General features: G+C 30.9%; 1 protein-coding gene and 1 non-coding gene across 2 annotated transcripts; both read left to right on the plus strand.

The window, feature by feature from the left end:
* The first annotated feature begins 742 nt into the window (after positions 1-742).
* LOC123888031 (uncharacterized protein At3g17950-like) lies at positions 743-10,455 on the plus strand. Its single transcript, XM_045936980.1, has 4 exons — positions 743-863; positions 1,130-1,266; positions 1,604-1,753; positions 9,823-10,455. Exons 2-4 carry the CDS (start codon positions 1,255-1,257, stop codon positions 10,177-10,179), a joined length of 519 nt encoding a protein of 172 aa, XP_045792936.1. The 5' UTR covers positions 743-863; positions 1,130-1,254; the 3' UTR covers positions 10,180-10,455.
* Positions 10,456-13,570: 3,115 nt separating this feature from the next.
* Positions 13,571-13,659, plus strand: LOC123893387. The gene has a single exon (XR_006803486.1). It is a non-coding gene; the product is annotated as a small nucleolar RNA SNOR75 (small nucleolar RNA).
* Positions 13,660-14,842: the final 1,183 nt, after the last annotated feature.

A 14,842-nucleotide genomic window follows, 5' to 3' on the forward strand; every position in this document is an offset into this window, starting at 1 on the left:
CTTTATTATTTTATCATGTTTTTTATTTAAAACTATATAAAGTTATTTGATTACTTGTTTATATTTTTTATTTAAAAAATTCAAAGTATGACAAAATAATTTTTTAAAAATAACAATTGATTTACAAGGGTAATTTTGTCATTTAAATAATTTATATATCTTATCATATTATTATGAGCAAATATGTATTAAAAACATGATATATTAGTTATCATGTTTGTTATCCTGTGTGCACCAAACACAAGATAGGATAAATGAGGATAACTATTATCCTGCTGATATCCTATCCTATCCTTATCCTGTTTTATATCCTATCCTATCATTATCCTATCCTGTGCACCAAACGGGCCCTTAGAAACTTAAGTATATGGCGAAAGTTCAATCCAATAGACTAATTCAATAGGTGGAAGAGCCTCATGACTTAAGTACTACTCCCTCCGGTCCTTTTTATAAGGAACAATTTGAAAAAATCACACAGACCAAGGAATCACATTTAACATTAAATCACACAGACCAAGGAATCACATTTTGCCCTAAGTGTTCCTTATAAAAAGGACCGGAGGTAGTATATTGTACACTTTGATATACTCGATGTGGTAACTCTATAGAGTTCTTCTTTTTTTTTATTTGGAACTTATCCCATCCTCTAAATAAAATAAAATAAAATAAAATAAAATGAATCAGAAAGTATATTATTAAAACAAAAAAATGTCACTTGCTCCTACACTTTTTTTATTCAAGTTCCAATCTTTTTGACCCTCTCTCTCAACTTTGTAACTTGGACCAAAATATTCCAAACCATATATCATCTTCTGTTCTGTGATTGTCTCCAAATAAAAAACTAGAGATTCTTCACTCACTTGGTAAGTAACAAGTCACTCTCACATTATCACTTTCTCACTCTCTCTCTCAAATCAAATCCAATGTTAATGATTTAATGCACTTTAAATGCTTCTGTTTAGAGACAAAGAAAATCTCAAGTGTCTTTTTTCTGTTTGTTTAAATGTCAAGCTCATATTTGACCCAAAAGAAGAAAATATGTCAAATTTATGTCCTTACCATTTTATGTTAAATGTTGATAGTTATTGTTAATTTCAACCTTTTTAAAGTATTGTTTTTTGGTTACAAGGTACTACATAATCTTGAAGATGAAACTTCTCTGTCTGAAGTGACTTCTCTGATTCAAGTTTCATAGTATTTCATTTCACATTTCAACTCAAAAAAGTCACTCCATTTTGTTCAGAAAAGACAGTTATGGCTCAACAGGTACTCTCTCTCTCTCTCTCTCTCTCTCTCTCTCTCTCTCTCTCTCTCACACACACACACACACACACACACACACACAAATACACAAGACAATGTGATTGTGGAGGAATGAAGCACAGACACTGACACCGACACGTCGACATTGAAACACGTCTAATCTGATGAGTGTCTGTGAGGAACATACATACATGTTGATTTGTTATTGAAGTTATTGCATAAAGTTTGAATATTTTTATTGATTCATTTTGAGGGGTTTGTTTATTTTAGCATATTTATAAGATTTTGGTTTTGTTTTGTGTTTTTGTTGATATTTGGGTTGGTTTTGGGGATTTTTCAGGAAGAAGGGTGGCCATTAGGATTGAGATTATTGAATTCTAGAATTGGTGTGATGAGAAATGGTGATTTTTCTGGATCAGTTTCATTTAGCACTTTGCTTTCTGGTTCTCCAACACATTCAACTTATTCTTCATCAGATCTTGATACTCAGGTTTGTACTTTTCTTTATTCAAGAAATGAGAAAAAAAACATGTGTCTTGTGTATTTGTGTGTGATTTGACATTTTGACCACTTTGTTTGTTTGATGCCAAATCACCAGTGATTAGGTACGGCCGATGTTTTAAAAATCGGACTGAACCATACATTCAATCTGTTGAACCGAGAACTAATCAGTTTATTTGTTGGTTTGATTCTGATAGTATCTTAGTTTTATTGAATTGGATTGAACTATTCGCAGTTCGTTCTGTTTTTAATTTTTTGCATTTTTTTTGTTATTTATTTATTCATTTCTTATTCAATTAAATTGTGATTGAATCAATTGAACCATAATCTGAAAGTCTTACCGGCCGGTTACATCTCCGATTCGGTTTATAAAAATTGATCATTGCTTCCTGTTTTTTTTCTCCCCTATGACTAAGACCTTTCTTGCAACTTGTTAATATATTTTTCATTTTATACTTTCATTGCAATTGCAATGATGATACTAACTTTTTAAATGTTCTGAGTATATATTGATATTTATTAAAATGATTATAGTCAGAAAGAAAGAGAGAGTTTCTCATATACTTATTTTGTATGTATGTCACCTATGAAGCATGAACACATATACAAACATCAGACACGACACAGACACTCACACGTTGACACCCGATAATAATTTAGGAAAATGACACGATTCGATGTAAAACATGCTCAACAATAAAGATTAAATCCATAATCTTACTTTAGTGCGGAAGCCAAATAAACATATGAGCATGTATATAAAACAGGATCTACGACATGTTGATTTATCAAAGATTATAGGAATACCTGGATAGATGAATCCACTTGATGAACTGACCTGAAACAGAATCGGATGACGAACACCCGTTGGCTTGTGGTTCTTCCTCAACCAGGACTCCTTATGCCTTTAGGACTCTTCAGATGGGGAGAAGAGTCAATATGCAGTGTGTCCGGTATATTGGGGACCATAGCCTATATATAGTGTGATGGCCAATTAGGGTTCCCATTATTCCGAAATGGGCCATCCTGACATCCACTCATATTGAACCCATATCCAATTAATTAATTAATTATAAATAGAAATCTAATTAGCCTTTTACTTTATTTGATCACTTAATCAATTAAGGCTCTCAATTGATAAATAGCTAATATAATTATATATAAAGATATTTGCCCACATAATATTATTTGAATATTATAAAATATTCCAACAATCTCCCACTTGGGCTACATATCGTTATAATTATATCATTGTTCCTTAGGCGCGCATCCGAATGCTATTTATCTTTAGATTTCAACTTTACAATCTGGTCCATCTCATACACCAATAATGGGACCACCGCGGCTGTCGTCACTGACGTATAACGTGACGGAACCCCGACGACCACCACATCAATGTACTTGACGACATAGATCTGATATGGATGAGTGGCATGGAAATTTCATGCAATGTGATCTCTAAATCATGCCTATTTCCAACTGGTCCAACTGAAAACTTTAGTGAGATCAAACTGAAGTTTGCAAATTCAATATTTGCACAAAAGATACAGAACCGGTTATTAACTATAATAACCTCAAACTTTATTTCTGCAGAAAACCTTAACAAAATCTGTATCAATATCAAAAACCAAAGTAAGAACATAACGAATGAGAGACTCCCACTAATCCAAGACATCCTTAGTGACAACAATCGAATGAAAGACCTTAAGTGTCAAGTCTTTGATTAGTGAGTCAGCTAGCATAAACTTTATCTCCATATGTTCTATCATTCAACAACAACTAACAAGTCAACAAACTTTATAAAATAATTGTTGAAACATTATCCGACTAACTTATGTCAAGATATAACTTGTCTTTCAAAACCTTTTACTTTATGCAACCAAGTGACATAAATATTTACAGTCATTTCTTGAGTTAGTAGTCCATTATAAATAGACATCCAAAATTATCAGAGTCAAACATACTGATGATCTCCAATTTATTCAATCTCCGATATGTGAGCACAAATTATTGTTCTCTATAACAATCCTTATGGTTGCCACATTTCAACAATTCAAATTTAGAATTGCTCAAGTATCTGCCAAATGATCTTATTATATACACTATTTCCGAATGCGTATAAGTAAGATCGTACATAAGTTTCTCAAAGCTGAAGCATATATGAAAATACTTTATTTTCTAAATTTCCAGATTTTTCTTTTGAACAATGATTGAGACTAGATAGTCTCCCTTTATAATTAAGGCAATTCCTTAGTTTATTGACTTTCATGTCGAATTTACTTTCAACTTTATTGATACAACTCTTTTGTGATAACCGAATGATACATTGAGAAATCTAAGTATCAAAATGCCTAATACAAAAGAGATGTGCCCAAGATCTTTTGTCACTAAACTTTTGTTAGTGATTTCTTGGTTTCACACAATATATCAATGTTGACTAAATAAAATAAATTCGACACATTAAATTTAGAATATAAACATACTCCCACTGAACCTGTATAATCCACAACTCTCCATAATATATATCTCAAAACCAAATGAGACAATCACCTTATGAGACTTTTGTGGTACCAATAATGAGACAACTTTCTTAACAAATAAATGGATTTCTTTTGTTTGCACGTTATCTACTTTGTGCCTATTGACATAAAGTTTCATCTGATTGCACTTTATTGTGTTTCTTAATGTTGCCATTAAAAACACTATCTTGATATCCATATTATTTAGCTACAAAAAATTATAATAAATAACAAGTGTCGTGACTGTCCTAATAGAGTTTTCAAAATAAAACGAATATGATTTCTCTTTTCAGTCAATACTTTATGACACTTGATGCTTTAATTCTTGAAGGTATTGAGTTTGATCTTCATGAATTAATCTCTTAACTTAATTGAGAGAAAGAACACTAATATCCTTATGAGAACCCAAATTTACTATATAAATAGTAACTATATGAATTGATTTAGAACCAATTCTTCCTCACTCAATTTTCTTCTTTTACCATATCTCTCCCCCAAACTCAATATCTTCAAGAGACTTTGCAATTTCCGCCTCATAATGTTCATTAACATGGGACCGAAGTTTATATTTCTCAAAATTTTCAACAATTCTAGATTGTCACAAGTCATAACTGAATTGACTATAATAATATTTGTATTTGAAAGACAAATTGAATCTCTCGATTTAAAATAATAATCAAGAATTTATAACAATAAAACAAAACTTCATTCAATTAATGATTCACCAAATTGTCTTTTAAATACAAATATAAGTTAGTAACAACAATCTAACAAATAGTTGAAAAACCATCAATCTTCACCGATCGACTTATTTCCTCGCCAGATTGATGTGTCTTTCAACATCATTGAAAATTTGTCAGTTTAGATCAAATTTATTATTCTTTATTTGCCTTTATCCTTTGAGGTATTTACATAATGAGCACTAGTTTATTTTCTCTTGCTTCAACTATTTCTTTATTGCACACTTTATGAAATGATTCTATTAAAGAATCATTTCTAACTTTAATAGTTATAAGACTAATTGTGCAAATAGAACACTATATGCTAAATTTTCGACAAGATAACTTGATTGTCAAAATTATATCGCTTTATCAAGATTAAATAGTTACCTAATGTGCTCTTGAGATTTTCTTTGCTTAATAATCCGAATGAAATATTATCTCTCCGACGAGAGCTTATTTTTCGCTTTATTGCTTTAGAAGCACTTTAATTTAAGCAAAGAAAACATGACAAAAAATTATGTCATCTTAAATAATACCTCAAATGTCTCTGAAATTCAAAACTTTATGATCATGAACTATGTCATTCGGAGTATACTCGCCTTTTATACTTGAGTCTCACTTTAAAGTTACCGAATAGTGAGAGAATTTGAGTTTTTCCATCTTGACATAAGTTTAGATCCAAGAACACAATGCTCTTCCTTTATTTCTAAGCGCTAGAATTTTAAGAATTATAATTCTAACATGATTTTGCAGATACATAAACTATATTAGTTTATAGAGAACTAAAAAATTACTCACCAAAATACCTAATGCACCATTGATGTCAAGCCCTTCAAAAACAACATCAATTGCTAGTGGTATTTCATGACAATGATCAAACACTGACGATCAATATTAAAAAATAATAAATCCTTATAATCGTCACATGTTTATCATTATAAGTGTGAATGCAATCCACTAAATACTTGTATGGATCTACACTAACACGACTTTATTAGGCACGTCAATTAATTAATATAGAGACATACACTTCTTTATTTGTAAATTATAAGACAAACAAGATACCAAGCGCACCATTAATCCCCAATCTTTGATTGTAAAAATTAACTGCAAGCGGTACTCTCAATGTAATGATCAAATGTTGGTAATAAGTCCTGTCAGATAATGTGCGCCTTTGACACCAACCATTACCCACATGGATAAACTTAATAATTACCACACATTTACCATCACAGGTATGTATATTATTCGGCCAAACTGCACGTCTTCCTTTTGGCCGACTGTAACAGCTCGCATGAATAATCTCATACTACATCTATTATAATTTCAATTGAATCTAGTCTACGCACCGGAGGTTGCTTTAGGCAACTTTTTGCTTCGACAAACTCAATCAAAATTACTAGACAATTTAATAAATTGAATATATATGTATGTAATTATTCGCCCGAACTGTGTCTACCTTTTGGTAGACCAAAATAGTTTGCATGAATAATTTTATACATCCTTATGTGATTCTAACTGAATCAAATCTACGCAACAGAGGTTACTTTTGCAACTTGTTGTTTCAACCAAGACAGTCAAAATCACCTGACAATTTATTAAATCAAATGGGAAAAATCTTAAATTTACAAGGCACTACTCCCAAAATGTAGGCATTTTCCTTATGATGTCACCTGATAATCACAAGATTAAAAGACATCCCTTAGTGTGAGAACAAACTCACAAGCAACCTAAATTAGCATGAAATATATCCAAAGAGCATGATAAAAGAAAATTATTGTAGAAACTTATAACAATAAACTCAAACATCATAATCATGCTATAAATCAAATATTTAATTTAAAATTAAATTAAATCTTTATACATATCAAAGAATATTCATGCCACAATTGATTCACATGTACTCAATGATTCTTTAAATAAATAAATAGAATTCTATAACTGTATTTTCCAAAATAGAAGGAAACCAAAAACTTTATATATCTATAATTAAACAAATAATTATAGAATCAATATTTCCCAAAAAAAATATTAAAGAATCAAAACTTTAATTTCCGTACACACCAAATTTGATTAAAATATTTTGAGAATCCTTATTACTTTCTATAATACCCAAATATATATTTACCAAATCTTCATATGCCTTATTTCTCAAAATTTCATATCAACCGAGTCTCTAAAACCTTTGTACCAAACCATAATTTCAATATTCAACACAGCTGAAATTTAATTTTAACCGTAAAGTTTTTATCATAATTTAATTAAATGAGAGAGACTTGGCTGATTAACTGAAAACATAACTGTATATGAGAACAAAACCAAATATAGAAGATGTGGTTGACTTATATCTCAAAACAATCTTTTAAGTACAAAAATAATTTGTGAATCAATTATATAATTCCAAATCTAAGTCCAATGCCCTATTTTAGGCGACAAACTGAATCATCTGAGAGATTTGATTTCAAAACTGAATCACCAAAATCAATTCTAAATCCTTATCCTTATTTTTAGAAAATAATCAAACTTTATAAATAAGGAAAACCAAATCATAGTCTTTACAAAAGTGATTTTATCCTGATATTATAACTCCCAAATATCAATCATGATTCAAAAGTAATTTTATTTTTATTTATTATAACTCCCAAATTAAATAAAAATAAAATTGCCAAACAATCGTGTATGGTACAAACAAATTCTAACTTTATTTCTTCAATAGCCAATTGAAGCACAAACGAAGAAAACAGTATGCCAACCATCGCTAACGCAGCGATTCTTATGTTTAGCAAGCATGAAAAGAAAACTTAAGTTACAATATATATGCACACCGTAACAAACAAACGCCAAATCCAAAATTTAAATAAGCCTGCAATTGTTCTAGTAGTTTATAAAAACAAGCTTTAGGAAGTTTAACCAATTGATAGACATCAATTAAACCTTATGTTACTTCCTGCAAATCAATTTTAAATGTCCGTAGCAAATAAATATATGTGCATAACCCATATATGTCAGCGGTCAACGAAACGGAAAAGCTAACATTGAAAGAAAAATATTTTATCCAATATCACGATCACTTCATGAACCAGACTAAAATTCCAAATCTTTATCGAACGACATATTTTCAATCGATCACCGAACGCACACAAAATATATTGCGATAAACTACTAGCAAAAATAATTTTTAATTTTAATAAATCAAACATTGAAGACCTGCTCTGATACCACTTGTTAGAATTAATTTACTAATTCATCGTATAAAACATGCTCAACAATAAAGATTAAATCCATAATCTTACTTTAGTGCGGAAGCCAAATAAACATATGAGCATGTATATAAAACAGGATCTACGACATGTTGATTTATCAAAGATTATAGGAATACCTGGATAGATGAATCCACTTGATGAACTGACCTGAAACAGAATCGGATGACGAACACCCGTTGGCTTGTGGTTCTTCCTCAACCAGGACTCCTTATGCCTTTAGGACTCTTCAGATGGGGAGAAGAGTCAATATGCAGTGTGTCCGGTATATTGGGGACCATAGCCTATATATAGTGTGATGGCCAATTAGGGTTCCCATTATTCCGAAATGGGCCATCCTGACATCCACTCATATTGAACCCATATCCAATTAATTAATTAATTATAAATAGAAATCTAATTAGCCTTTTACTTTATTTGATCACTTAATCAATTAAGGCTCTCAATTGATAAATAGCTAATATAATTATATATAAAGATATTTGCCCACATAATATTATTTGAATATTATAAAATATTCCAACACTGGTGTCGTTTAGGTGTCCGACACTGACGCATGTCCGACACCAGAATACGTCTAATATCATTAATTCAGTATATATGTTTATATCTTACCATAAACTTTTATGATACAAAATAATGGCTCTCAAGTATGACTCTGACACTGTTACACATCTCATTAACACATTGATATGTTCCCTTTTTGGTTTGTGATCCTATTTCCTACTCAGCTTGTATTAAATCTGAGATACTTTACTTTTTCTGGCTTTCACTTTCACCCTTATAGCCATAGCTTTGGACTATGTACTTGTTCTCATTATTTCTCTGATGAAGATGTGTAGCTTTAGAATGAGTCCAAAACCAACATTGAATAGGAAAAGGAAACTTCATGTCATGAACAAGCTCATAAAAATTTGATATTATTCATGTCGTTTTCTTTTAGATACTTCTCTTCATTGGCATGTACTACATAATTGCTTGGCTCCAATGGGGTCCAAAGCATGGACTAGCACATCATTGTGTGACAGAATATATTTTGTTGGTATATGGTTTCTTTTTCTTTCTTTTTTTATCTATTCAAATCATGCTTTTTTGAAAGTTAAAGTCTTCTAATAACAAATGTATAAAAAAATTCTTAAGAAGCAATGGTATTATAAAAACCACATACATAGATTATTTTATGAATGCTTTTTTCATTGATGTTTCTTTAGTAACTATTGTTTTTACAGAAATTGTTTTATGCGATCATGTTTGATGATTTGTCTACTCTAAACTGAGCAATACACTTTAAAGGGTAAAGTAAAGAACCTTAATTAGTATGTAAAATTATCCGCTTATGCTAATTGTATATATATTTTATCTCCATGTGTTACCTCCACCAGAGGTAATCTACTTGAGACACTGTCAGATACTAAATATGAATATTTTTTTCGATTGAGTCTAGCCCCTTCCAATGACACATTCCTCGTTGGTCTAAGTGTATATTTTTTCTACTTGTTTGTTGTAGCATCATTTATGTGACATTTTACCTAACTCATTAGACATAGCTTTGTACAGTCCACAGGATCATTCTTCCATGATAGGAGTTTAACACTCGGCAGCCTCATTCGAATTTCCAGCCTCCTCGAACTCTCAAGGAGATCAAGCAGAGGAAGAGTGATGGATTCATCAAAGGAAAACAAAAAGAATCAAAGGTGCAACCCTTGGTTATTTTCACTTTGTTCAAAGCTAAGAACTGATGCAGTGATTGGTAATGATGCTCCCTCTCTTGGTCATTACCTTGAAGCTGAGAGAAAAGCTGCAACTACATACAGAAGGAATCAATATCCTGCAAGTTATGGATCAAATGGTTTTTCTACTATTCAAGACTCAAACTCGCTCTTTGTTGGAACCCAAGTTGGTCACCAAGATTGAAGCAGAGAATTGGAATAGTAATAGTTTTCTTTAGTTAATTAGTGTGGATAATAACTCAATAAATGATGATCCCTTGTTACTCAATTTAGTATATTTCATTTGGGACGATGGTTTTAAATTGTGGTTGCGGTCATGGTTGTGATTACGTTGCGAATCTTTATATTGCAGGAAATTGTGGCCAATGCAGTCAAAACTGTGGTTTCAATACCGTTTCGGAAACATTAAAATCTTTTTATATATCAGTTGCGGACTGTAATTTAAAACCATGTTTAGCATCATATATTGTTTTTGGAAATTATTCTGTTTGGTAGTTAGCATTAGAATTTATAGGTATTATTAGGATGTTCTGTTTATCTTTTCCATTCTGTCCCACATTGTCTTTACTTCTTTATGATAGTAATAACAAATATAGCTTCCAGCAAAATAATCTGGAATAGAACACTTTCTTTTCTTATTTAAATAGATGAATATAGATGACACATATGATGAATTTGAAGCTTCACAATTTACTGGACTTACATACCATTGGAGTGATTTGTTGGCATGCATCTATAATTCTTGGTGGTGAACAATGATGGCCACTAATTTAGATTTTTTTTTTTTTTAATTTAAATGGTTTTGTTGGGAAGACTAGAGTCTAGACTCCGGTGCAACCAAAATTTTAAGACATTAAATATATAGTTCACTTCTTTTATATATTTAAGTGTGAGCTCTTATCGCATTTTATAGTTGATCAAATATTAAGAGGCACTCTATGGACTTCGGCCCTCTTCCATGTAAAAATAAAATAAAATATTAAAAGAGACACTCTCGTATAATCGGAGAATCATCCACATTGAACTTAAGAGCAACTATACAACAGAACACCCTACCTACCTTTGTCATGAAAACTTTCAATACATGGAGTCAGTCGAATTGGGTTAAAGAACAATCATTCAAGTGAGTTGGACACTACAAATTTACCTAAAACTTTAAGACATTAGGTTTATGGGTCACCACACTTATAAAATGTTTAATCTCCACTTTTCTAAACAACGTGAGACTTAACTCATCTCACACTTACCACAACAACCCTCCCCTCAAGTGTGAATCATTAAATCATATATGCTTCCCCCCAAGCGGAAGTTTTTTTCATCTATACAATTGCACCGGCGTTGCACTCAACGGGGCACACCATTTGATCACATTTGACAAGAAGACTTTAAATACAAGGAGTAATTAGTCGAACCTTTCGTCAAACAATCGACTCTAATATCACTGTTGGATCATGAGATTGTAGCCAAGAGATCATGCACATTGTGTTTAAGAGCGACCATACAAGTGAATTCCAACATGCATCACATTTAAAACTCAACGTTTATGGTTGAGCACAAGGTCATGCAAAAGTACCTCAAATCAAAACTTAAAATTATTTGCCATATATTGTGAAGAGGAAGTACCACAGATGGAGCTCGACTGATATCACTCTGTCCTGTATCTATTAGTATTATAGTGCAGACAATTGATTGCTTGCAATAAAGACAACTCAATTATCAATTATTTAATCTTATTTTGAACAAGTTACTGGTTACTCCATATTACCTTCTCATAGAGTCATAGTGGTGAATAAATACATCATCACTGTGTTTTCCTACATGTTTCCCATAGTTAAAGAAGCAAAAAGAAAATTATATATCATATACGTACTATACTTTGATGTTTGGGGAGGGGAGAGGATACAAAAGGGAGCGAGAGCAACTTTCCCCACCCACATTTTTTTGGTCTTAACTCATAACTATGATTCTCAGGAGAGACGGACTCGATAAATTTAGAATTCAAACGATAAATAATATCTGATTAAAAAAATTGTAGTGAAGATTTGAACGTGTATTCTTCTGAATGATTTATCTATATTAAAAGTTCCTTAATTAATTAGATCAAATTCCACTATTACTATTCATGCCACCCCACATTTAAAAAAAACAAACATAGAAAGTTGAAAGTGTACTCCAACTTTTGGACAACACAATTTGAAGATGGTAAATTTTCATATTTTATCTGCATTTTTGGAGAGGTGGCACGCTTAGACATCATCGTCAAACTAGAACACTTTAACATATCAGAACAGTACTTGTTGTAAAGGTGTGAACTCTGCCTTGTTCCGGAAAAGGTGAAAAATAAAGTGTAAAAAGTTAAATATTAAATGCAATAAAATTCGAACATTGAGTAATTTTTAGTGGTGAAAGTACAATTATATGAGTGGGAGTGAAAAAAATTTCATATACTTCGCAACGATGTTTTTAGGCCCAAAAATTTCTCTTGAGTATCCCTCAGTAGTCCTTATAATAAAGTTAATTTTGTAAACGACTAATATTAATTGTTAATTTGTTTGATTCATATTTTTTTCGTTTTTGTTCGGAGTTGAATTTGAGGCCTCCGGGATTCGTTTTAATTTTTAGTTCAAATCAATTAAACTACTCATCCATCCCAATATAAAAGTAATTCTACTATTTTATTTTTAAAAAATTGAATACATGCAGTAGAATGGGATGAAAAAACATTATTCATAATTCTTCAATTTTTGATAAGTCTTGAATTATATGCCAAGTAATTTATTTTTAAAAATAAATAAAATAAATTTTTTGATACACAATTATGAAAATTTTAATATTTTGGATTTATAAAATATGAAAAATTCAACTAAATGATTGAACTTAAGTGATTAATGAGCTTCACCAAAGAACGACGAATCATTCGGAAGAACATGAGATTAACTCCCTCGAGCCATGTGAGACCCAAATAGGCGGCAAGTGATCGAACTCGAAACATTGGTTAAGTTAGAAGAGACCCCACCATCTCATCTAAGCATGGGTTGAGTTAAAGGAGAACTTGATAATCAGTAATTTCAAGAATTGTTATAGATATATTAATTCCTAATTATCGAATTACGTCGCTACATATTTTACTTACCGCACGATCGATCAGTTAAACTTTTTAAAATTGCAAGAATTATTGTTATAGATATTTATTGTGAAAAAATATGATGGGAAAAATAGAGATTGAGAAGAATAAATGTGGGAGTATAGAGACAGATATGGGAGTATGAAGTAGAAAATTATAAATTGAAACACAACAAAGGGATTAGTGAATGTTGTACGTACGAGGCCCATTCATTCAAACCCTAATAACTGAATTAAAACCCTAAATCGCCTCTCTCACAAACCCTATAAAAACAAAACCAGGATTAGTCACTCTTCACTTTCATTCTTCTACTCCTGATCAAAAGCATAATCACCGTTTCCTTTCTTTGCTTTTTGATTTTTTTTATTAAGTTATTAGTTATTTCTCAATTTTATCAATGTTTTGTCTTAGTTTATTGTTTTATGAATGAATCGAAGGAAGATTGTAGTATTCTCGGTGATGATTATAATGATGACGAGTCCGATGTAATTTCCATTCAAAACAATTATGAGGACAAAACGAGGCATTTGTCTGAGAGGATTTTATCCACTCTTCCCTTTCGATTATTTTTCATAATTTTTCTATTATTTTTTTTAAAAAAAAAAATTGTTTTGAATTTATCTAAGTTATATTATATCTGGCACTGTGATGATTGATTTTATTGTCATATGATGTTTTTTGTGATTAAAAAACAATCCTCCTACTCATTCTGAGTGCCATTTTCGTTTTTCAATTTTAAGTTTGAGTTTCTTGTGATAGTAACAATCATTTTATTCTATGTATGTATGTAACAAAAAAACAATTAAGTTTGGGTAAAAAGTATTAGAACAAGCACAAGGAACACAAGCATCTCATACAAGTGTAGACACCAAATATTCCGAAACACAATTCTCATCGATGCATCAATACGATTTATTATTGCATGTGAATTTCAAAGTAATTTGGATTAATTAGAGTTAACCTTTTTAATGATTATTAATTTATTATTGATTGCTTTCTCCGGTTATAGATAGTTAGTAATTTGGAGTATTATGTAGTTATTGAATGTGTGCTTTGATGTAATATTTTACTCTTATCTTTTTCATTTGTAATATTATATATTGATCAAATAGAAAAACTCTTTCCATCGATCAATCAATATAATAAGAGTAAAAAGTTACATAAAAAACTATGTCTTTAACCGATTTTACACCAAAAAGTAAATATATTTGTTTAGCCACCAATAGTGTGTACTAGTTTTTTTTTTTTTAGGAATACTAGAAGGGGCTTCACCACACTTCTTTTTGCTTAATCCTCTCTCATGAGCTTCACACAATTTCTTGTGTTCACTAAATGCTTTGATATTATTCATTTTTGCAATTGGAGATGTGAGAAAACGCATAAAATATGGAGAGAAAGAAAGATGAAAGGTAGATACAAGAAGGGGAAAGTAAAAGAAAAAAAATCTGAAATTTGAAGAAACAAAACAAAACGACGCAAATATTTTGTGTTTTAAAATTTGACCATTGATTTCTTATTTGATGAAATGGAGGGACAGGATTCAAGAACATTATTTCCTCAATTTTTTTGCCAAATTGAGAGAATCCACCCTCCTAATCAATACATATGAATCGAATATATATATGGTTTATTCAATGAATTTTAAAAGGTAATTTTTGTTTATAATATTATCATGATGGTGTGCCTTTGAATCTCGCACAATTTCAATCCCAATTCGCAATCC

Source organism: Trifolium pratense, linkage group LG6 (genome assembly GCF_020283565.1).
Source record: "Trifolium pratense cultivar HEN17-A07 linkage group LG6, ARS_RC_1.1, whole genome shotgun sequence".
NCBI classification, from domain to species: Eukaryota; Viridiplantae; Streptophyta; class Magnoliopsida; order Fabales; family Fabaceae; genus Trifolium; species Trifolium pratense.

Coding starts and splice junctions, on each gene's coding strand:
- LOC123888031 (XM_045936980.1), top strand. Junction 1,754..9,822: donor CATCAGATCTTGATACTCAG/GTTTGTACTTTT, acceptor AGCTTTGTACAG/TCCACAGGATCATTCTTCCA.